Raw genomic sequence first — 24,730 nt, 5'->3', positions numbered from 1 at the left:
TCAACAAAGCATGTAGAATATAGAGCAACATTACTTGGATTTTTTTCATTAAGGTGATTCAAATCTCTCGCAAACAAATAATCTTTCATCTTATCTATAGGTGTTGATGCATTAATCTCATAATCATTTGCATATTTTTTATCACTATTGCATACAACCTTATGACATTCATCCACACAACTAAGAAATTCATCCTTATAAACAATCTCTTTATCCTCGTATTGTGTAGACAACTCTTCTTCACAACTTTCAATCTCAAGCTGATTTGTATAATCATTCTTCACTTTTAGATTTAGAAAAAGAACTCGTACCTTTACTAGCATAAGAGAACTTACTTCCATCATTGCTTTCTTCTTCCCAATTTGTATCAGATTCATATGAAGATGAGCATGTACTATCATTGTCCTCTTCTTAACTCAAGTAGCAATTCTCATCATTGTCTTCACATGATGCTTCTCCATAATATATCAAATCAACAATTTTACCTTCATCACTGGAAAGATCACTTCCAGCTTCTTCCTCCCCATATTGGAATGAACATCTTTCAACTTTAAAGTTAACAACATTCTCAATACAATATGATCCATCAATAGGAGAAGTAATGATTGAATTTACATCTTGTATATACAACTCATCAAGTGAATCAACTCTATAATCTACTGCTATAATACTAGAAACATGTGCATTCAATTCATCAAGAATAGACTTAGCTCATTTTTGCAACAAAGAGACTTCATATTCACATGTTTTTACTTTTGAATTTTCAACAAAATTGTTTACAACAGAAAGGGTACCTATCTGCTGATTTGAAATTACACACTCTTCATGACAATAATTTGTCCTTTGAACCCCATCTTGTCAACTAACATTTCTAGAGAAATGACTCCTAGTTAATCCTTACTTTATGTTATTTTCAATCTATATTGCTATCATGAATGACTGATGAAAAGTATTAGGTTCTTTACCTCTTAATAGATAACTCATATTATTATCAAATGCATCAAGATAAACCACTAAACATATTTGATCATCCAGCTTACCATTTTCAGGAATCTCATTTACAACTTTTGCAAATCTAATATTGAATTCAGTAACTAATTCACCATTCCTAATTTGGATCTTCAAGAACTTCTTAAAATAATTAGAGATACTTACTCTTTCCCCGAATTGCTTCATAAAGGCTAAATGTAATTCATCCCAAGAAAAAATAGAACATGTCAGCAGAAAGGAAAACTAATCTCTAGCATCACCTTCCAAAGTTTGAACAAACAACTTCATATGCACATCTTCATGAGGAATCTCAAAATCACCAATCAAATCACTAAGCATCTAAATATGATGACTGGCTGAATTTTCATGTTTCCCATCAAACTTAGGTAAATAATTTCTTTGGCATGTATCAAAAATCAATGGCATGTATCTCTTTGCAGAAATAGATTTACAATCTTTATCCATGGACTACATATCAGGTCAAAATAAATTTTCCATTTCTTACAAACTTAAAACTCATTCACCATAATTACTTTCAAAATTTATTACGTGTAATAGATTTGAAAGGTTTTCTACCAATTCAAACTATGGACATACTTCAAAATATAAAAACACTTGCTAAATCTATCCTTCACAAAGTATGTTGAGATATATCAAACCAATCTCCTATTTAGTGCTAAAAATATCACTTGACAGAGAATATTTTGTGAAACTTACTTTCATGGAAAGGAAATCTCATGAAAGTGGAAAAATACCTTGAGTGTTGATGCCTACAAATTTAATCTATTGACTAGCATAGGTGCAAACTTTAATTCTTCACACCATTGATCAAATCCTTGTAGAGTTGGCATCTCCTTAAGTAGAACAAAATGAAATCAATGTTGTGATTCATTTTTAACATTCAAAATTCTTATTATAGTAGATCACATACAACACGTCAAATCTTCAATGAACAAACTTATACTTCCTCTTTCCCAACAAACTAGATCTGCCCATAAATACTAAAAGCTTCTAATATTAAAATAGACCATGCACTAGTACAGAGATTTATACTAGAGTCACCACTCACACTTTGTGAGAAATGATTTGAAACAATTCACCACTTGTAAATTATCAACTAGACTTTCAATATGAAAAACTTGTAGATCATCAACTTCTTGAAAAGAGAATACACTTCATAAACCAATTCCTAACTCTGAAACTTTCTCAACAACACATGAAAACCTAAACTAATTGAAGATTAACTTCTAATGAGTTAAAAAACACAATTGATATCAAATCTTACAACATACTTTTCTCCATGAATAAAGCTTGATTAGGGAACACAAAATTCAACAAGGATATGAAAAGAATACCACAATTCCTTACTGATGTATTACTTTTCTTGAGTCTATCCCCAGAAGAGTCATCATCTTGTTGGATCCTAATTTAATAGATTTAAAAATAACCAAGAAACTAGACCAATACATCTAAGGCTAGAAAATTCCTATGATGGATGCACTTGACTACTAATCTTGGGCCAATTATAAGGCATAACTCCTTCTTCACTTAAGGCTCTACAACACCTAGACAAGTAAACCTTGAGGTTCTAATATATGGTACCACTACAAATAAACATATAATTTGAACCCATTAATAGCAGATGATACCCTTATATATTTTGATACATATGCAATTACATAGGAATGAAATAGCTATAAATCATAACCTATGAACCCATAAGCTAAGTGAGGGTTAATTCCTTTTAGCCCATTAAAAAACATGGAAAATTGAACTAATTTGATTAAAATTATTTGGACAAATGACCTTCATCTCATCTTGCATCTGATTTAGTAATTAGTGCCTTATCCATTGCAACATAGAGTCACTACCAGCAGGATGACCTAACTTGATTGCCTTACAATTAAGTTTATCAATTAAAACCCCCAAACTCCATTCTTACTAGCATCCCCTCCATACACCTAGAAACCCTATCAAATCATTGAATCATTTACTTAACTCCTTGAATTAAAAGCAACAACAGATCTGACACATAACTCATCCAAGCTATCTTAAATTAAATGAACCTTATTCATTCAATTACAAACTTAATAGCATATGAAGAATTATGAGACAGAATAAGATAACACAAATAATTGATTGTAAATCCACTTTTTTATTTGTCCTTAGAAAGATTGAATACATTAACTGTTAACACTGAATGAAACTCGAGATATATTACTTGAGCTATCATCAATCTTCATTATCTTAGAGAAACAATACATGAAATGAAACAAAACTCAAGATATATTACTTGATCTATCATCAATTTCCATTATTTTAGAGAAACAATATATGAAATGAAAATGAAACTTCCACAAGAATGGATGTGTGGCCTTCACAACTAGAGCTCTACTCAAGAGATAGGAAGTAAAACAAACAACAACCCAGTCTCAGAGTGAAAAATTGGAATCACACTAGTTTCATAGATAAAACTACCAACCCTTACAATGGATGAGAAATAGAAAGATATAGAAGAAGAATGGAAACTTGGATCTAAGTTTAAGATGACATGTGTCCACTTGAATCTCCATTCTTGCTATTGTAGAGAATCTCTCATCCTTCTATCCATGAAATCTGATTTGGTTTTCATCATTTTTTGTAACAAATACAAAATATCTCTTCTTCAATGATGAAAAACCTTCTATTGCCAAAACATTTGAAATGTGTTTGGAATGCTGATAAAATCTCCATTTAACTAACTTATATATGACAAAACTTTCCCATAACTACATTCACGTTACCTTTTATGTTCATTTAGTTTATCATTTCATTGAGAATCAGACCTGAACTTCCTCAACTAAACGAAACTGGAGATCAAGTACCTAGAACAAAGCCTTAAATAGCCTGAACCAATGACCTCCTGTGTGAAAACAAACTCCATAAATGGAAAGTTCATTTTCTCTCAATTTCGACTATATATAATACTCCTATATGAACTTACCAAAAACTCCCAAAATCTTAAAATGAAAAATAGGTCCCTTTTATGGTTCTTTAGATTGCAATTTTGCAAATATTTAAATTTTCCTAAAATTTGAACTATAGGATAAATCAAACTTTATTTAAAAATTTTGACCTGCATGTACTTTTGAGAAGAAATATTAAAAAATTATTTTTTATGCCTCTTTGAAATTTCCCTCCTTTTCTTCATCCACGTTAAACCTGGTCAACCAACTTTTCATGTGTCATCACTAGATTGGTTGATTCTTGCACAATCATTTGACATATGCCACTTGGACACCATGTTTCACCACCTCATTGGTCCTCCCTTTTGCACATGATTGATCCATGTCATCAGACCACATCATCACCACATAATTGGTTGCTATGTCACTATCCTAGTCAATATTTTGCACATCATCATGACATAGCGACTACGTGATATGTGTCACATTCTACCATGTTAGCACCTCAAGAAGCATGCCACATCTAAAGCCTCTACCACATGTCACTTTTTGACTCATCCACCTCACTGCCAGCTGGCACCAACTCACTACCACATGTTAGGTCTTGATTCATCCATGGATCCACATCATTGGTGACATCATTGGTCACCATGTTGCATGTTTAACCTCCTTGGTGACATAGTGACCACTTTCAAATTATGCCATGTGTCACCATCTGGTGCCTTTGAAATTTGATCACCATGTCACTGCCTTCTCAAAATCTATAACACATATTTCATTACAATTCGCTCATCTCAATCTAGTTGATGCCACTTGTCTCCTACTAGTTTTTCCTATGGCACCATATCATCACTAATGTTATCATTATTTTGATAGTTTAAGCATTCAAAATTTTACCTATTTTACTCTCCGGCCAAGTGGGTCCCTTGCAAGCATACTTGTCTTGCCTTTGAAAAGGCTTGTGTCTTAAAGACAGAAAGCAATGGTGTAATTTGGTATTTAAGAACATAAGAAGGTCGCCATACGACCAATGTGGGATTAATTTCCTAAAGTCTTAAAACCAAAATTTGTGCTTTTCCTCCAACTCCCTGGTCTGATTGCTGATTTTGTGTTTGTTTCATTGAAATATTCTATACATATCCTACAATATACCATCAAATAAATCTAATTCAACATCTACGGGGCTTTGCATGGGTGGAGGATGGACTTTGAACCACTGAGCAAGGAAGTAATTGTGGGGAAATCATGCCAAAGAAAAAAATAGTGATACCACCCCTGCTTCTTAATGGAACTGTACTCTCCACGCCATGAGAGCTCCCATATCCTTCTCTACACACATCTACCACTTATCTGCATAACAAAGTGCAGATTTGCAGTCCTCTGCACAAGAATATTCCTTTATAAACTTGAATCTCCCTTGTTAGACTCTTGTTACAGCTTTCTTATTGTCTACAATGATGTGTTTTATGGAGCTATTCCCTTCTTCATTTGCGTGGAGCTCAGACATTAGCTCACAATGTTGATTGTCTCCTCAGTTGTCCTTCTTGAGTGTATCAATGCAGTCTTCTATAGATGAATAGGGTGAAGAATGTTGTGATTCACACCAAGCTGTTGCACCAAATACTTGTCCATGAAAGGTCCCTATTGATACCTAATTGCCAAGTTTTGGGAGATTAGAGTCTCAAGGCTCTCCAAATTTGGTACAATTTTTCTAACAGTCAGCATCAAGGATAGGTTGGTGGTGTAACTTGACATTAACTAAAAAACTAAAAAGAGTGAAATTGCCACCACTTCTCTACACAAACCACTTACAATCATCTCATTAGAAAAATTAACAAAAATGACTAATACTTCTAAACCTTTATACTGTACATTTCAATTTGCCTTGACCAAATAGCCATGTCAACACATTTACAAGGAGTGCCCCGTATCAAATATCTCTCAACGTAGTCACTGGACTGAGTGCCTCCATCAAGATTAATCTTGATGGTATTGCTAAATATCTCATTATATTTCATACAAAAACCTTATACCATATTTTCCTTAGAAATATCAACTTTCAAATACTTTTAGTACTCCAAAACATTCCATTAATCTGAAGCAATCAGTTAGACCTGGGTCCGGTTAAAAACAATTTCATTTTCAAACAATTGAATCCTTAAAGTGGCTTACTGAACATCTAAAATTGATAGAAAACCATTCAATCACTATTGATTCAACTTTTGAAATTCAATTCACCTCTTTCTACAACTTGTCAACTTTGTGCTAGGAGGTCCTTTGACTGGCTTTAAAACCTGACAAAAACAATTGTCCAAGCTCTAAAATTGGACACATTGATTCTTTGTTTTGTATACTTTTACCCTATCAAATCTCATCTCATGATGAATTCTCAGTCAAAATATATTGGTTGTCAAAGTTGCCCTTTCAAAATTGTTAGCAAGTAAATGTGTCATAAAACCACAAAACGTGTTTAGATTTGGCTTCAAATATAGGGAAAATAGATACTTGGGCAAACAAAAACTAGGGTGTTCATTCATTGTCATGAGGAAAACATAAATCTGGGATTTAGGCTCATGAAAAATAACTGGATGAAAATGGCAAGCAATCAAAGTGGATTACTCAGAATTTCAGACTAGAAATACTGGCAGAAAAGTAGTTTTTGCAAACAGAATGGACCTAAGAAAGTGTGTGGATGTATTTTTCAAGATTTGAAAATTGGCACACTTAAAGTATTTTTAGATTAGAACATAGTGTTACCATCCATTCAATCTAACCTATTACATATTTTGAGTTATAATGTCATGAATAGGGGTACCGACCAATCTATATTTACTGACACCAGTAGAACATCATAAATTGCATTTGGAATCGCATTTGAAAAGAGATGAATAGATTTGTCAAAAGCTCAAAATTGAAGCATAGAAAGTCTCTAAACTCTAGAATGTAATGCAAAAGGAATTTTCTCATTTTTGTCAATAGAGTCAAAGTTGTCAAGTCAAATAGGGCCTCCTAGAATTCAAAATAAGTTGTATCAGCATGACAACACTAAATGACCAACTTTGAGGGATTCAAAACCTAGTCAAAACATATTGAAACAATTCAAAATCTAAAACTTAGGTTCTTTGGTATGGATAATAAACATTCCCAAAATGGTGAGTCGTGAAACATTGTTGGGTGCAAGATATTCAATTGCAAACTAGGCCTCCTATTGCTATTTGACACAGGCAAATGTGCAAAATTGGACAATACTTAAAATGGAACTTCACAGAATGACTCATAATGGAAATTATTCTTCATGGGACAAGTGGATATACTGAATGTAAGGTGTTAGAAACATTAAACACCTCTTAGGCCTCAAACAAATAGTTAAGTACATATGCATCAAAAAGCACTTATACGGCTTAATTTTTAGGATGGTACTCAAAATCGAGGCTTCAATTTTGAGTCCCAATAGAATCAAAGAAGTAGTGAATGCAATCAGGGGAGCAGAAGGAAAGATCAATGGTGAGACTATAATTAGCAAGGTACTAAGAACTTTACTTCCTATTTATGTTATTAGAGTTTCTTCGATACAAGAACTAAGATGTACTCCTGGTAATGATCTAACATTGGATAGTCTGGTTGATAGACTTATTACTTTTAAATTGTCAAATTTTGATAATTTGACTACCCCTACTATTGAATCTTCTTTCAAGTCACAATTGATTTTACATAAGTTTAAGAAGAAGAAAGGAAAGCATGAGGTTAGTGAGACTAAATCCTCTAATGATTATCTTGAGGATCTTAAAGCATTAATAGCTAGAAGAATACCAAGAGGTAAAGGATAATTTAAAGGTAAATTTCCTATAATATGTTTTTCATCCAATAAACTTGGTCATATTGTTGCAAGTTGTCCTACTAGGGATTGTTATGACCCCTTCAACTAGGTTGGCTTAGAAATAATACAAGATTCTCTAGAAGTATAATCTTAATATAATTAATTGTATTTAAATCAAGATTTTATAGATCATCACTAATCCTATTCATTATATAATAGATACAATGGTTCTTATAGATTTAGACATTATTTACTAATAGTATTATAGTAGACTTCTCATGAAAGACTATACTATATGTTAGAAATGTTTAGAATACATCAAGAGGGTTAATCATTTAATCAAGTTCCATAAGTATCATTTAAATAGTTAAATGTAAAACACTCATTGTTCTTCTTATCCCATTGTTTCTCAATCTCTAATGTACTGATAAAAAAGTTATTGTCCCAAACATAACATACTTTGATGAAGATAAAATTTATCAAATGTAAAACATATAAAGCATTCAACACAAGTTTGACACTAGGATTTTACATAGAAACTCAATTTGGGAAAAACCACCACCAACATGTCACCACTCTTTGACTCTTTCAAAGTGAGCTCTCTTAGGAGCCAACCCTAATAAAGGTTTACAATACACACTATTAAATGTGACCTAGTTAGAGGATTTAATCATCTTGCTAGGAGTGGCCTTTTTAGTGGACTTGGATCATTCCATTTAGAATGGCACCTTGCTAAATGATTTACATAGACTTTTAAGTCCTTCAAATGATTGTTAGGTCAACCTCTATTAAAAGGATTTCAATACAAATTATTTACAATGATTAGAAAGAAGATAGTAGGTTTTAATTTGTATGATTACAAATCTCTCCAAATGATATGTAGGATCTCCAATCCATGAAATGGAATGTAAAAAAATCATGGAAGACAACATAGGTAGAAAACCACATCTTCCTCATGCTTTTATTGTCCTAGACCCATAACACCTAACACAAGCAACACTAAAGAAACAACTGAAACCTCCTAGAATAGATTGAACCTAGTCAACTCCACCTAGGAACAAACTCAACATGGCCTAGAAAGGTCCAAACTCACACCCCTAACTTGGCTAGAGCCAATACATACCGCACAAACTAAAACCAAAACAAGGGGATTTGACTAGGTGCTCTTGCACTAGAAGGCTAAGATCTATGATGGTTTTGGTGAACTAATTAGAAGTAAAGATCAAACAAAAGGTAACTTCTTCTATCTAGACCTATTTGATGATACATTATTATTTTCAAAATATGAAGACATGTGGTTATGGCATAAGAGGTTATGTTATGTAAATTTTGACAATTTGGTAAGCATTAGTAAGATAAAAAGAGAGGGAGGTTTATCAAGATTGGAGAAACCTGATAATGTAATGTGTAAACAATGTTCATTGGGAAAAATGACAAAGTCTAATTTCAATAGAAAGACCTAAACTTCTAATAATATTTTAGAATTGGTTCATATTGACCTTTGTGGACCTATTGGAGTGCAAAGCTACTGTGGTGACAAATATTTTATTCTATTTTTTGATGATTACTCTGGAATGATTACTATAATGTTTCTTAAAGAGATAGCTAATGCATTTCAAATGTTTTAGATTAAGGTAAAAACGGGTTTTGAAGGGGCCCCGAAACCTTTTACATCAAAAAGAAAGATATACCATGAAGCTCTACCAGGTTTTAAGTGGACCTGAAACCAGCAATACAATTAAACCAGTTCAAGCAAGGACCTGAAACCAACAGAAGTGATTAGAAAGAGAAACCAATGAGGACACTGGAACCTGGAAAAACAGTCTAGAAAGCGAGGTGAAAAGCCTCCCAGACCAGGAAAATCACCAAGGATTGCTGATCAAATTTGTTCTTCTAGTTACAAATTCCTTAGAAATGTTATTTCTCCAGCACTTATCTTGAAGCAGGAGAAACTCAGACTTTTGTTATCTAACAAAATCCTAACAATATCCAGATTATGAATACTGTTCAGCTCCCTAATATACTAAGTAATGATTTTCATATCTATTTTTTAGGGGTAAAATCAAGAATAGTAGCCTGCCTACCATCAGCAATATTCTGCATACTTTCTAACTCTCTGGTTTTCTTAGTGGTTCTTCTTCCAGATTTTTCTGGACGACCAACATCCGGTTTCACCTTGGATAGAGTTGAAAAAGAAACAGGTAAAAGCTTGAAGCGTGTAAGATGTGATAGAGGAGGTGAATTCATATATGATAAATTTAACATATTCTATAATGATAGAAGAATCAAGAAACAAATGTCTACACCAATGAGATCTCCACATAATGATATAGCTAAAAGAAGGAATAGATCAATCATGGATTTTTCTAGGACATTGATGGTGGAGATAAATGTTGCAAAAAATTATGGGAGAGAATCTATGAGTACAACTATTTATACTTTGAACCGAGTACAAATCAAGAAAGGTAAAAATTTTACACACTTTGAGTTGTGGTATGGATATGCACCTAATGTGAAATATTTCAAAGTATTTGGAAGAAAATTCTATATACTAAAAGACAATAGACATGGAAAACTTGATGCTAAGAGTGATGAAGGTACATTCTTAGGTTATTCCACTAAAAGTAAAGCATATAAGTGCTTGAATTCTAACACTAACAAAGTTTTGGAAAGTATAAATGTTAAAGTTAATGAATATGTAGGAAAGAATGAAGTTGAATGTAAGAAAGAACTTAAAGACTATAGGAATTTTGTATATGTTTATCAAGGAGAGCCTAGTACTCTACCTAAACCTGATAAGAAATTTGTTGAGTGGTATTAGCCCATGAATATAAAGTTACAATAGCAACATGTCGAACATCGGGTAGTTGGTGTCGAGTATCAGGAAGATCATGTCAAATGTCAACAAGTAATTTCCAAACAACTAGAAGAAGAAGGTGAGATAGATGAAGTACTACCTGAAGTGACTATAGAAGATAAACCATATGAACTAATGGAAGAAGTAAGAAGATAAGAACTTGTGCTAGAAAAATATGTAAGAAGACATCATACACTGGATCAAATCATTGGAGATAAATATTTAAGATTTATGACCAAAAAAAGACTAAGAGGTGATACATGCTTATTGTGCAAATTTAATCCTAGATCAATCAAGGATGCACTTGAGAATGAATATTGGGCCATGAATGAGGAGATTGAGAAAACAGAGAAGAATAAGACTTGAAAATTAGTACCTAGACCAAAAGAAAGAATGTTATTGGAACAAAATGGGTATTCAAAAATAAGCTAAATGAGAAAGGTAAAGTCACAAGGAAAAAAACAAGAAAGTTTGTAAGAGATATGCACAAGAAGAAGCTATTGAATATGGGGAGACATTTTCCCCAGTTGCAAGATTAGAAGGAGTGAGAATTGTGCTTGCATATGCTTCTTACAAAGGATTCAAAGTTTATCAAATGGATGTCAAATATGCACTTCTGAATGGAATTCTAGAAGAAGAAGTTTACATTGAACAACCTGAAGGATTTGTTGATCCAAGCAAGAGGAATAGGTATGTATGCTACAAAATTCATTGTATGGATTGAAACAAGTCCCTAGAGCATGGTATGAAAGCTCGCACACATATTTGGTAAAGATTGGTTTTGCAAGAACAAATGAATATGAAAATCTATATGTGAAGACTAAATCTAGAAATGGGATATTGTCAGATGAGATATTTGTGGATGATATCATATTTGGAGGATAAGATTCATTGTGTCAATCATTTGGTAATGAAATGAAGAAAGAATTTGGAATTTTCATGTTTCGAGAGATCAAATTCTTTGTTATTTTGCAAGTGTATCAAATGAAGAAAGGAATATACATTACACAATCGAAGTACATCAAGGATATATTGAATTCCTTTCAAATGGAAGACTCAAGTTGGAACACCTATGGCTACTAGACATAAACTTTCAAAGAATGATGGTTCTGCTGATGTGAATCAAAACTTGTATAAATCAATGATAGGAAGTTGCAATATATTGTTCACAAAATACTAAATATTGCACTAGTAGTTGGGATTGTTGCTAGATGTTTTACAAATCCTAAAGAGAATCACATGATGGAAGTGAAAATAATACTAAGATATCTAAAAGGAACATAGGATTATAGATTGTATTACAAGGAGAATGAAAATTTTGAACTATGAATGTATATAGATGCAAATTGAGCTAGAAATGTTGATGACAAAAAGAGTACAAGTGGTGGAGCTTTCTTTCTAGAAAAGAGACTAGTTTCATGGACAAACAAGAAGCAAAAGTGCATTTCAAAATCCATAGGAGAAGATGAATATGTAGCACCAATAGTTAATTGTTCAAACATAGTGTGAATTAAGCAATTATTAAAAGGAATAAAGGAAGAGATCACTAAACTAGTTGTTATATTATATGATAACACAAGTGTTATAAACATATCTAAGAATCATGTGATGCACACCAAGCACATTCTTATCATGTATCATTACTTGAGTGAGGTGGTACAAGAGAAAGAAGTAAGATTGGAGTATGTGAATACAAAGGAACAAATAGTTGATATTTTCACAAAATCTTTACTTAAGGGTGCTCATGAATATCTAAGAGGTAAATTGGGGGTGATTCCCCTAACTAAGGATTTCTAAGCTGAGATGGAGTTATGAATCAAATGTTTTGATTAGAATATCTTAAAAATTGATGCAAAAGTTCACATTTTAGGAGTTTCCTAAAGGTATGAAGAGATAAGAACAAAATGTTGAATTAGTCATAAGGAATATGACATAAGGACAATCTAGTTCAACAAACTGACATAGAGATATCTACATGTTGAAGATGTATAAGATAGATTGAACTGTCTTTGGCATTGTTGTCAAAGAGGGAGAGAAGTTAAGCAGTTACCATCAATGATAAGGAAAAGGAGAGTATGTATAGCTATTATACAACATAAGAGAGAAATCAAGCAGTTAACACATAAGAAGATACCTATCAAAGAGGGTGTGTGTTGTCAAAGAGGGATATCATGTTTTGATATGACAAAGGGAGTTGTTACAATTGTGTCTAGATTTGTTGCATATCAGAGTTGTATAGATGAGAATCAAAATGCAACTAAAAGATGAGATCAAGTAGATTATTGAACACTGAGATGAGAATAAAAATAAAACTAAGGATATTAATGAAGAATTTTTTACTGAATATAGAGGTAGTTGATTGAATCAAGTCAAATGTTTTGGACTACATGGTAACTAATGGTGTTGACATCAATGCCAAAGAGGGAGATTGTTGGAAGCTACAATTGGAACAATTGTTATATTGTCATTGATGTCAAACCTTACTTGTGAGATAGTTTCTACCTAAGTAGAGTTCCATATCAAGTTGATTGATGAAGAGGATTTGAAAAGAAGAGATAAAAAGAAGACCTAGTGGAAAGGTTTAGTTATGTGGAACTGCAATGGGCACTTGATTAGTTGACACATTGGAAAGATAATTATGTTGTTGAATCATTGTGCTAAGTGGAGAAGATATTTGACTTGGAGCCTGGTAGAGATTATCAAAGAAGGACCAAATATATAAGCTAAACTGAGCAATAGAGAAGAAGATTAAGGAACTTATAGTTGAAGTTGAGTTGTGTTAGTATTAACTGAGTAAACAGTAGAAGCTGAGAAAATATGGTGTTGACTGAGCATCAATAAAGAATGAGTATCTAAAAATTCAAACCAAGTGAAGACAATATAAGAAAAGCAAGGCAATTTGTATCGACCGAGTTATCTAGTGATGACTGAGGCCAAGGAATGAAGTATTGATCGAGTTTCAGCATTAGATAGTTTGTGATATTGCTATCAGGATTTAATTGTGTGATATTGAGTCAAACTCATTGGCCCATGTTTCATGATTAGTGATTCAATATGAATCCATCTCAATGAGTTTGACTCAAAATCACATAGTTAAATCCTGATAGCAATATCATAATTTGACTTGTTGTGGAAATTATCTTGTACTTATCAATTGATGAGCTTAAGGGGCTTTCTAATGAATGGTTCATAAGGCACAAAACTTAGTGAAGGTTTTTCAAATGGAATTGCAAGCTTTGGATATAACCATGGAGGAAACTCCATAGTTAAGCATGCTCAGGTTGGAGTAGTACTGGCATGGGTGACCTCCTGAGAAGTCCCAGTGCTTCACCCCTGTGAGTGCCACCTGGATCCAATGAGTGCTAAGTGCTCTATTTATTCTCATTAGAGATGGATTCATGTTGAATCACTACTCATGAAACATGGGTCAATGACTTTGACTCAAAATCACATAGTTAAATCATGATAGCAATATCACAATTTGACTTGCTGTGGAAATTATCTCCTACTTATCATTTGATAGTTTGTGAAGGAATTGAGATTCCTAGTAAACACAATTGAATTTTTGGATTGGTCAAAGTGCGTGAAGGATAAGTGTTGATGAGATGGTGCATTTAATTCATGATAAACCATGCTTGAGAATTTCTAGACAGGGATTCTAAGAGAATTTTCGAGAAGTGTCTAGAAGGAGAAGGAGGAAACACAATTATGGAAGGATTCAATGAATCTAACCTAACCCTAAGATCAATGGTGATGTTTAAGTGGAAAAAGATCAAAGCTGCCTATTTAAGGAGGCATAAGGATAATTTAGAGAGATTGGAGCAATTGCTAATTTTGCTGATTGAAAATTTTGAGCAGAAGGTTGTGAAGTGTAGAGCAGAGCTAAGGTGAAGAGTGATTTCTTGAAGGATTTTCCAAGGAGATCAGAGATAGTGATGGAGACATGAATGGAGTCTAGTCAATGAATTAATAGATGTGCTACATTGTGATCTATATTTGAAAAGTGATTTGTAATTATAAAATTAGCTTGTTGTTACTTTCTTACTATTGTGTGATTTAAAATCCTTTAATCAAGGTGACATTCTATTGGGATGATCTTAAGTCCTCTAAGAAGGCCACTCCTAACAAGATGATTAAATTATTTAATAAAGTTGCACATAATAGTGTGTATTGCAACCTTTAACAAGGTTGGATCCTAGTAGAGCTCACTTCACAAGACTAAGAATTTGGTAGCATGTTACTAGTGGTTTTTCCCAAATAGGGTTTCCACATTAAATCTTGGTGTCATACTTGTGTGATTGATGTTTGAGATGTTTTACTATTTAATGTTTACATTCTACAAGTATGTTACTATTAGGATAGTGAACTACAATTTTTTGTTACCGATGAGTTGTTATAGAGACCGAGATGCTTAAAGAATAGATCTAAGTTGTTAAAATTGGCTAAAATATTATTTGGTACATCTAGACTTGATGATAATTGATTCACCTTCCATGCCCCCTCCCCCCCACCACCCCCCAAGTTATTCTAAATCATTCTAACAACCTTATCATATAAGATTGTTAGAGATGTGAGTGGAGCATCACAAGCTTAAGATTACTAACCAAAGAAATAAATTTATAAATAATAGAGCTTGAAAGTACCTTCAAACTTTGAGAAAAGAATATCCCAATTAGAAGAATTAACAAAATCATTATTAGTTGGAACATCCTTTGAGCTTAACTAATCTAAAGTTACCACCTTAGAGATATTTTGAACAACTATTTCCTCCAACTCCATAAGAAAAATCCCTCGACCATTGGACATGAGTAAGGGTATTTGGTAGCTCAAAATTATTATGATTCAATAGGGGAGTGAACAAACTAGTAGAAGCTAAAATAAATCCTCTTCTATAGCCAAAAATGTTATCATCGTCATTGGGCTCAAACACCAACTCCTCAAAAATATTGTTAGCTTTAGCACGAGCCTTCAAAACACATTCATGACAAATAAATCCTCATTTGGATCATCTCCATTAAAAGGAGAGAAACATAGGTCTTCAAAAAACTCATCATACATAGAGGTAACAACCTCCTTGTCAAAAGAAGATTGTAAAAGGGCTTCCAAATCTTCAAGACTCCTTCAAAAAAAGTGGAGCTAGTTGTCAGATCCATATCAACTAAACTCTCTTAAGAACCCTCTCATCATATCCATCTAGGTTTTCACTCTCAATAACTACCTAACCTAAACCCCCAACACAAAAAAAATTATATGTAAGGAAATATCTACCATTACCCCAAGCAAAAATCCTACTCTGAATCTTAACCCCCAACCCCATATCTCTAGAGCTACTAGCAAAGGGAACAATAGGGGACACAAAAGATGCAAAATCATGATCCAAAGGAAGGGTTCACCCTCTACTAGCACACAACAAAAACCCCATTTCAAAACCAAAATTGATGCTTAGGAAACAAAAAAAAACACCACCCACCACAACAACAAAAATACCTACAAAAAACATTGAGAAAAAGAAAAAAGAGGATGAATGGCTACACTTCAAAATATATATCTAGCTATCCTTTAGCTAACCAAAAAACCTCCATCGTACCTATAGAAAATGTAGGACAAACAATAGGAAAGGTAACAAGATGTGGCTACGGTGAGACCCTGGCCCATACTCCAAGACATGCACTCCAACATCATGTTTCTTGTTGTGTTGAAAACCCCTTCATTCTTGACATGTGTTGCAACTTTTTACTATCAAAATTTAATTAAACTTCACATTTAATTTTTATTTATTTTTCAAATTAATTATATATTTATAATAACAATTACCCTTAACTCTCTTAATTAAATTAACTTATATACTAAACAAATTTAATTATCCTAAATAGATTAATAAGATTGTAATAATTCTAGATAAATCACAAATTTTTTTAGCTAGTAGTGGAGTAGTAAATAAATTAAATTTAAATACTTGTTTTGGTTGTTAAAAAGGCTTTCATTTTCTTATATGTAAATTTTGTGGTTCAACTATAATCTACAAGACAAATGTTTTGGGATCTATATAATAATAATAAATTATTTATACATTGATTAAAAAGAATGATTATTTATACTGAACAATCCAAAATTATTGAATGTTTATGTTATTTTTTAATTAGAATGTTTAATATATTTCAAAAATATGAAATGTGTTTTTTGTCACTAGATTCTATCGTATAGTTTAATGGTCATTCGGTGTCTCTTGTCAATTGGTTCTTGAATTTTCCTACTCTAGATAAAGCTTTATTTTCTATTAATATGATGTAATTTACTATTGTATATAGTTTTGTAAAACAAAAGATTAGTAAGATATTTTCCCTCCTTTAAACTAGGTGTAGCTTTTTAGGGTGAACAACTAAAAATATTGTCTTGTGTGTACATCTAATTGTGTAATTGTTTTATTTTTTTATTTATGATTATGCATAATATATTTGTTTGCATAATTAACATATAGATCAATCATGCTAAGTAAGTTGGGGGCCTGAGGGAATCACTCTCTCTTGGCCAAGCCCTATAGAATCTCATGCAACCCTCTTGCTAAACTCCTCAACATACATCTATTATGAGATCATCTCCTAGATCTTCCCCTTCATTTTTGGGAGAACTCTTGTTTTGAGACTTGGAAACTTTATTAGTTATTTCTTAGAGATGGATGTGACTATGACAACTATGAGCCTCTCCACATTCGCTTGCATTTTGGTGGACATTAACATATCCATACCCCTCCAATATTGTGCAGTTGTCATGGTTGGGGATAGACCTTGGACCAAATAATTGTATTATGAAGGTCTCACCTTATAATGTAGACAATTCTAGTCTATTGATCAATTGACTACTAATTATTCTCTCATGCTGTAAAGGTGTTGTCACTTGGTGGAGGCATGCAAATGATGATCAATTGACATTCATGGCCTCTAATGCTTCCTTTGATTATTCTTTATAGGATGATGATGACTCCCCAAGATAATGCTCTAGGTATTTTGGGGGAGCATATGAACCCAACACCACCTCTTGTTGTTAGTGCAATTCTCTATGGCCTCGCAAACCTTTTTTTGACAGTTTCTCTCGATCTTTTCCAACCTTTGGCTATAGAGGCACAACACTAGCATCATTTTTTTCCTAATGTTATTTGTCTTTAGAAGGGGTTCCATCACCTCCCCCTGGTGGAGGGGACCCTATTGAAAGTATTTCCTAGATATTTATCCATTGAGAAAGGAAGAATAACTTGATAGTCCCTCGTCCACACACCCCCCCCCCCCCCCCCCCCCCCCAACCCATGATTCGAGGGAGTTATTCTAATTACCAAGGTTTCTTGTTTTGTTTATGTTGTTAATGGTTTGTTCTAGAACTTGATGTATTTAGTTGATTTCATGTTCTCCTTAAACCTTTTGTAAGAGATAACGCCATTATTTTTTCACATTTGATTATCAAAAACATATACAAAAATCTAAAAATGTAAAATATCTCTATTGTTTCTTTATGAAATTTGTCAAATAATATGAAACTTCTATATTTTTCTTCACAAAAATCTTTCATATATATAAAACAAGTTAAAAACATGAAATGTTTATTATTATTTTTCATCAAAATATGTGATATATACAACAATCTAAAAACATAGGTATTCATCAAAACATGTAATATATAACTATCTGGATACATAAAATCTCTTTACTTTTCATCATCAAAATAATCATACATCCAACACTAACAATGCCAAATATATATATATATTTCATCCTAATTTATCATATATAATTCAATTTAAACACTTTGAAATATCCATACCATCAAATTTTATCATAGATACAATAATTTTAAACCAAAAGATATCTACACCATCAAAATTTATCATATATATAATGATTTAAAATAATAAAATATTTTCTTTTTCACATCAAATTTGTGATATATACAACAATTAAAATATAAGAGAGGTTAAAATTTATTCAAATTCATATCAAGAGATCCTTATCAAGATCTACAAAGTGGTCTAACTTGTTAAGACAAACTTAGAGATAACTGACCCTTATCCACAATATTAAATTTCACAATTAATCACAAACTAATTTGACCATACAATAGAGTACCATATTCCACTTATAGACATCAATTTAAAAATATAAGATATCTTTGTTCTTCTTTGATAGAATCTATCATGCATTTTTTTATTTTTAATATATCTGCTATAGAGCTACCTTACATATAGTAAATACATGACCTTTTTAAAGAGATTATGGCCATCACTGTAATAGAGGCTTTTCCATATCTTTTGATGTTTCTGCAGAAGTGATTAATTGCTCTTCTTCATCTAAAAATGTTTTTATAGGAATAATTTCTTTGCTCTTGCCCCATAGAACCAGGTACAAACCTCCAAATATCAACAACGCGCCAAATGCACTGTTAAAAATTTATTAATAATACAACATCATAATATGAAAAATATATTAAAATATTTCTTTTCTACAAATATAGAATATTTAAGAGGAAAAGGGGCATACTAATTTTTTTTAAATAAATTACTTTAACAAATTAAGTTGGTTTACAGAATCAGATGTCTTATTATTTTTAATTTTATTTGAGAATGTTTTTAATTCAATTTTCATAATTTAATATTATAGAATAAATTTCTTAAACTTTAGGATAATAATATTATTTTTGCTTATTTCTATATTTATATAATTATATATATTGATTTGATATATAAAATATTATGATATTGTTAATAGGATTTAATTGTAGTTTTGAGTCAAATTTGTTGACAAATGTTTTATAAAAGTTATATTATTGTTGTCATACAATGACACTATTATAAAAGCACAAATCTAAATATGCATAAGAAAAAATTATTTTACTAAATTTTTTTGCATTCTTATAGCATTGTGTAGGCAGATTATGAGAATTACAATAGTGAAAATGGTGTGAAAATCTATATGGTGGGTAAATTTTGAATTATGAGGATCAGACCAATGAAAACAACATGAAAATCTGACCTTGTATGCAAATCTTAGAATGAATGGTCTACTCAACACTCAAGACATTTAGGTGATACTCACAAAGAAGAAAGATTGAAGACGGGTTCTTACAAATGACTACTCATAAAACATAGATCAATATTACTACATGGATAAATGGTTTATGATAAAGACAGTGGTGAGATTGGATTGCATGATATGAACAAGACCTGACTGTCGTGTTTGGTGCTAAACTGATATGACAGATGCTTAAGACACCTGAAAGTAAGTGGTGCAAAATGATGCAAGAAAAATATTTAGATTCCTTGGATTCCAAGTGAATTATATCAGTATCTAATCCTCCAAATGGTTCAGCTATGTGAAATTTTTTGATATCTTCTAGGAAAATCATCACAAATTTTGTCTCTTAAGAAGTGCGCAATGGAGAACCAGTGAAATTTTGGGAGGACTCTTGGCAGGGTTTGCTTCCGCTGATATTTAACAATGATTTGAGTGATGCTATTCATGTTATCAAAGATCATTGACAGCACCTGTGGAAAGTTATGTCTGAGAGAGATTTTTCCACATAGTAAAAATGACGAGCTGAATTGGGCTCCTTCACCCAATGGAGAGTATTCGATTAAAGCTGGATATAGATCATTTATTTATTCAGTGCTCCATTTATTTAATTTTCATACTAATGTTTAAATCTAAAAACCGTTTCATTTTGTTAAAACCTGAGTTAACAATATTTCCTAACAAAAAAGTACAAAAGAAAGCCTGACCTTCCCAGATGCAGGGTTTCCCCAAGAATGAAGGCCGATAAGATAGCAGAGCAAACAGTAGAGATGGGGCTGAATGTTGACACCAATACAGGTCCCTTCTTCTGAACGCACCAAAGTAGCAAAGTAGAAAGCATTGCATTGCAAAGGATTCCCTGCAACATGAGCAATTTTGGTTCCTTACTTCCCAATTTGGTAGATGAAAATTTGTGAAATGAAACCACTCAAATACAACCAAAGGATCAATAACACTATTTACGAAAAGGAAAGGGAATTTGGGTGGTGAGAGAGAATGAGAGTGGATTTAAGCCACAATTTGGAAGCCGTGCAAGCTGAATCAAGAGATAATGCAAGTATTTTATTGCTGAACATAGATTCTAGTTCTAACATTTTTTTTCCTTATAATGAGCAAGTCAGGCTTGAAAATTGTCCAAATGCCAACTAGGACACTGAAACTCATAAGCAAATACTATTAGGTCAATGGAAGGAGTAGCTACAAGGCCATGGGAAATTAGTTATTGTAATTTTATTAATGGAGAATGGGAGATAAGTCCATCTGTTTGACTCACCCCAAGCATAACAGTGACAACCCCACTCCATTGAAGAGACCATGATGAAGCATCAACACCCTTGTCCAAAAACACTACCAAAGCAGCAGTTTCAATGGAGCCCAGAAGTTCTGTGAGTGCTGCCAGGGATATTGGGGCTGGAAAGCTTTTCATTGTCTCTGCCTGCATTGCATGCTCACAAATTTTAGTCACAATTCAAGGACACAACTGTTAAAAGCAAGACCTTCATGAGTGTGACCAATGTCTCTGTTACCAGGACTAAAAATTAGGAAAAGAGGATGACAAAAATCAAATAGAATCGAGACAAGAGTCTACAATACAATGGTGAATTGTGAGCCTCTTATCTGGGAGGTCTTGGATTCAATTCTCCTTGAATTTAACAAAGAATAATAATAATTAATCGCAACACATAATAATAATTAATCTTGGCTTCCACCTGTACTATCATGACTGATGACATGATTGTCACAGCTGTTAAGAGGTAAATGCATCCGGTGATAGTTTTCTCTGAATTCCCCTCGTGCATAAAGTTAGGGATAGTGTTATGTGGATGAGGGTTTGGTGAAGACCAGAGCTGGCTTAAAGCAGGACCACGGAGGAAACTCATGGCCATTGCTCCAGACACACAAAGTACTGTTCCCACAATCTTGAACTGGCTACTTGCAGACTTAATGTCTACTTTCTCCATCCTACAAAGCAAAAAAAATAAATACAAAAAGCACCAATTAGACCATAGGAGTATAAAAGCCCAGTCTTTCAACAAGTAGAAAACATGTGATTATACAGTACTACTCACCCAAAAGCCCATGCCATGAGGAAGATAAGTGCTGGTGACAAGTTGGGCATTGCTGTAGAGAATGAAGGAGACGTTTCCTTCAACCCCATCAATAATAACGTTTGAAATGCACACACACTTCAATAAAACACACAAAACGGGGCATCAAAACTCGGATCTTGATTATTTTTCATCAATTTAAAGAGAAACCTGAGCTACAAATCGACTCACCCGCCAAGAGAGAGCATAATCAATCGAGCCAACAGAGAGGAATTCACTTTGGACCGCTTGTTTCTGCAATTTTCCAACATAAATATGAACAGATTTAAGCACATATCATCCCCTCAAAGATCTCGGAGCAATATTATTTAACCCTCTGATATTTTTAAAAGGTAGACCCCAATTGAAACAAAATCCTTCCCACTTTTTGGGAGAGCTTTACTGTTAAGTCGAAGATTGAATTCCCACCAAATATATCCTCAAGAGAATTCGTGATGGAAAAGACTACTTACTTTTCAAGGAAGAAGGCAATAGGACTGAGAAACAGGCCACCAAAGGCATTGGTATAAACCACAAAAATCAAGGGATTTGCACCCTTTGCCAATTGATTTCCCAAGAGAACGGAGATGGCAGCAATAGAAATCTGAGAACCCACTAAGGCGACATAGATGGCTAAATCCTCTAAGCTAAGAACAGAGCCTCCCAGAGTATACATTTTTACTTTCAGGAAGCTTTCTTACGCAGTACAAGTATACACCCACATAGTGTTTGTAGCATATACTGGATAAGGTAGTAAAGCCTGCGTAAAAACCAATCTCACACACCCCTTCAAATTTTTTAGAAAAAAAAAAAAAGAAAAAATCTCAATCATAGTTTGCCAATTATATCTTTTTCTTTAAACCTTTACGGATAGTTTTCTTATTAATAAAGAATATTTTAATTAATCAACTAAATTAGCTATTAATTTATTTGCTAAATATAATCTATTTTTTTTGTTTTTGGCTTAATAGATGTTTAAAACTTGGTAGCCACAAAAGTGACACAATAAACACTCATCTTTTAACTTAGTTGTTAACAAAATAAAGTATAACAAAATAAAGTATATATTTAATGAGAAACCACCAAATATTATTAAATTGAAAAGTTAAATTAATATTATAAACTAAATAAATATTAATAATATAATATAATAATATGAATATTTTGAGGATTATCTAGTGGTCTTGTGGTTGTATTGTTAATAGTGCAATCACTCTTCAAATCCTTGCTTGACTCCAACATTGTTAGTGTATGTTAGGTTTACTAGTGCACTTGTTAGGAGAAGGGAGATGGAGGTTATAGTGTTCATGTTGAATGACGTTCAAGTCAATGGAGATGTAGATAACGGTGTTCAACTCTTAAGATTGTCGTAGGACCAGGAGAGGTCACGAACCTTATACCGGAGCCACGTTGGGAGTGTGTTGGTTGTGCTCATCGGGCTTGATGTCCCTGTTGGGTTTTCGTGCTCGCAAGTCTTGGATGTTGGATTCGGGGATGAGGTCCCCTAGATTTGTGGCCTTATTGGTTTGTGGCTCTAGTCAAAAGCGAAATATTACTAATAAAAAAATAAATATTCTCATATTTGCATAATCAATGAAATTGCTAGTGACTTACTATTCTTAGAATAGATTGTGTGCTAATTAATTTAATTTTTTACATTGTTTAAAAATTTATCATACAATCTAATTTAAAGGCATGCTCAAATAATTTTTAATTAGTTATCATCACTCTCATGGTAATGCAATTTTGTACAGTAATGTAAATTCTCATTATCCTTGTCATATTATGTAAAGCTACTATATTAAAAAAATACATATTAGTTACTACAATTTCTTATGTCTTCTCATGGGAAGGTAGTTTTTCCCCCTCTCTTTTTCCAAATTAATATGGAAATTCTATTACATAAGCATCCTTTCATTTTTTCTATTAAAAGTAAAAGAGTTATCAATGAGTTTCCACACCTTTATAGCCAAAGAACAATATAGATATCTCAAATAAGAGAGATAATAATTCCTCTCCCCCAGCTCATTGCCCTTCCCAAAAAAAAAAAGACACCATTGGACGTATTTAATTAATTGTATATACTTTAAATATACAAATAAGTATAAGTATTTAGTATTTATAGATTTATCTAGAGCTCATTGTAGACACCTAAATTTGATTACACTGCTTTGGTAATCTAATTTAGCCATCTCTAAAGGCATCATTAATTAAATTCTTATTTAATTAATCCTTTGCCATCCCTAGTTGATTAATTTAATTAATCATCTATAGTCCTAATTGATAAATCAAATAATCTATTATTTATCAATTAAATCATTTTCTCCTATCTAATTCCAAAAATCCCCATTTATTAAATAAATCTATTTGATAAATGAAATCCTCAAATTCAAAAACTCCTAACCTATCTCTAATCCTCCATTTAGCCTAATCCACCCCATCCACCCATACTAACCAAGCTTAGCCACTAACTCACCCACCCTCATTAATGCCATCCACTTGCGCATCTCTAACATCCCTAATCTAATCCTAAACCCAAGCCTAATCCACCCCCTAATGTTGTCACATTTCTTAAACAAGTTTAAGACTTTCCTAATCCAAACCAAAGTCTCCCCTCAAAAAGCCCAACCACTAAGTCATGAGTGCTCTTACAAAACATAAAAGACTCTTACAAGCCCACTCATGACTCTTACACCCATCTTCCACACTCTTCCCTCTTCCACACTCATTCCTCTTACATCCCTCTTACATACTCAACCCCACTCATCATGCCTTTAACCAACCCTTTACCCTACCCTCTCACACTCATCCTCCTTGTGACAAGTGTCACCTTCCCATTGGTGCTAAACAAGCACAATCCATGTGCTCCCCTTTGAGTGCATCTTAGCCCTCCTTAAGCCTTCATCCATCCTTGCATCTAAGCCCTCCATCCCTCTACCCCTTAGCCTATAAATTGAATCCCATCCCAAGCCATTTCA

The 24,730-nt window shown here is 32.9% G+C and overlaps 1 protein-coding gene across 1 annotated transcript; it reads right to left on the bottom strand.

The window, feature by feature from the left end:
- Window positions 1-18,662: 18,662 nt before the first annotated feature.
- LOC149570411 (WAT1-related protein At4g16620-like) lies at window positions 18,663-22,610 on the bottom strand. Its single transcript, XM_089823067.1, has 7 exons — window positions 22,226-22,610; window positions 21,945-22,007; window positions 21,735-21,851; window positions 21,375-21,627; window positions 20,939-21,100; window positions 20,373-20,524; window positions 18,663-19,033 (listed from the first exon to the last, which is right to left on the bottom strand). The coding sequence occupies exons 1-7, from the start codon at window positions 22,426-22,428 to the stop codon at window positions 18,877-18,879; spliced, it is 1,107 nt and encodes a 368-aa protein (XP_089679193.1). The 5' UTR covers window positions 22,429-22,610; the 3' UTR covers window positions 18,663-18,876.
- Between the last annotated feature and the right edge of the window lie 2,120 nt (window positions 22,611-24,730).

The sequence above is a fragment of the Cupressus sempervirens genome, chromosome 3, assembly GCF_028749045.1.
Source record: "Cupressus sempervirens isolate cs-2001-9-10 chromosome 3, ASM2874904v1, whole genome shotgun sequence".
In the NCBI taxonomy this organism is placed as follows: Eukaryota; Viridiplantae; Streptophyta; class Pinopsida; order Cupressales; family Cupressaceae; genus Cupressus; species Cupressus sempervirens.
This window is presented reverse-complemented; position numbering and strand designations above follow the sequence as displayed.

Bases quoted from the DNA above. Each gene is read 5' to 3' on its own strand.
- LOC149570411 (XM_089823067.1), bottom strand. From the start codon at position 22,428: ATGTATACTCTGGGAGGCTCTGTTCTTAGCTTAGAGGATTTAGCCATC. The intron at 22,008-22,225 runs GTAAGTAGTCTT...GGAAAATTGCAG, and splicing joins ATTGCCTTCTTCCTTGAAAA to AAACAAGCGGTCCAAAGTGA. The intron at 21,852-21,944 runs GTGAGTCGATTT...GTTTTATTGAAG, and splicing joins ATTATGCTCTCTCTTGGCGG to TGTGTGTGCATTTCAAACGT.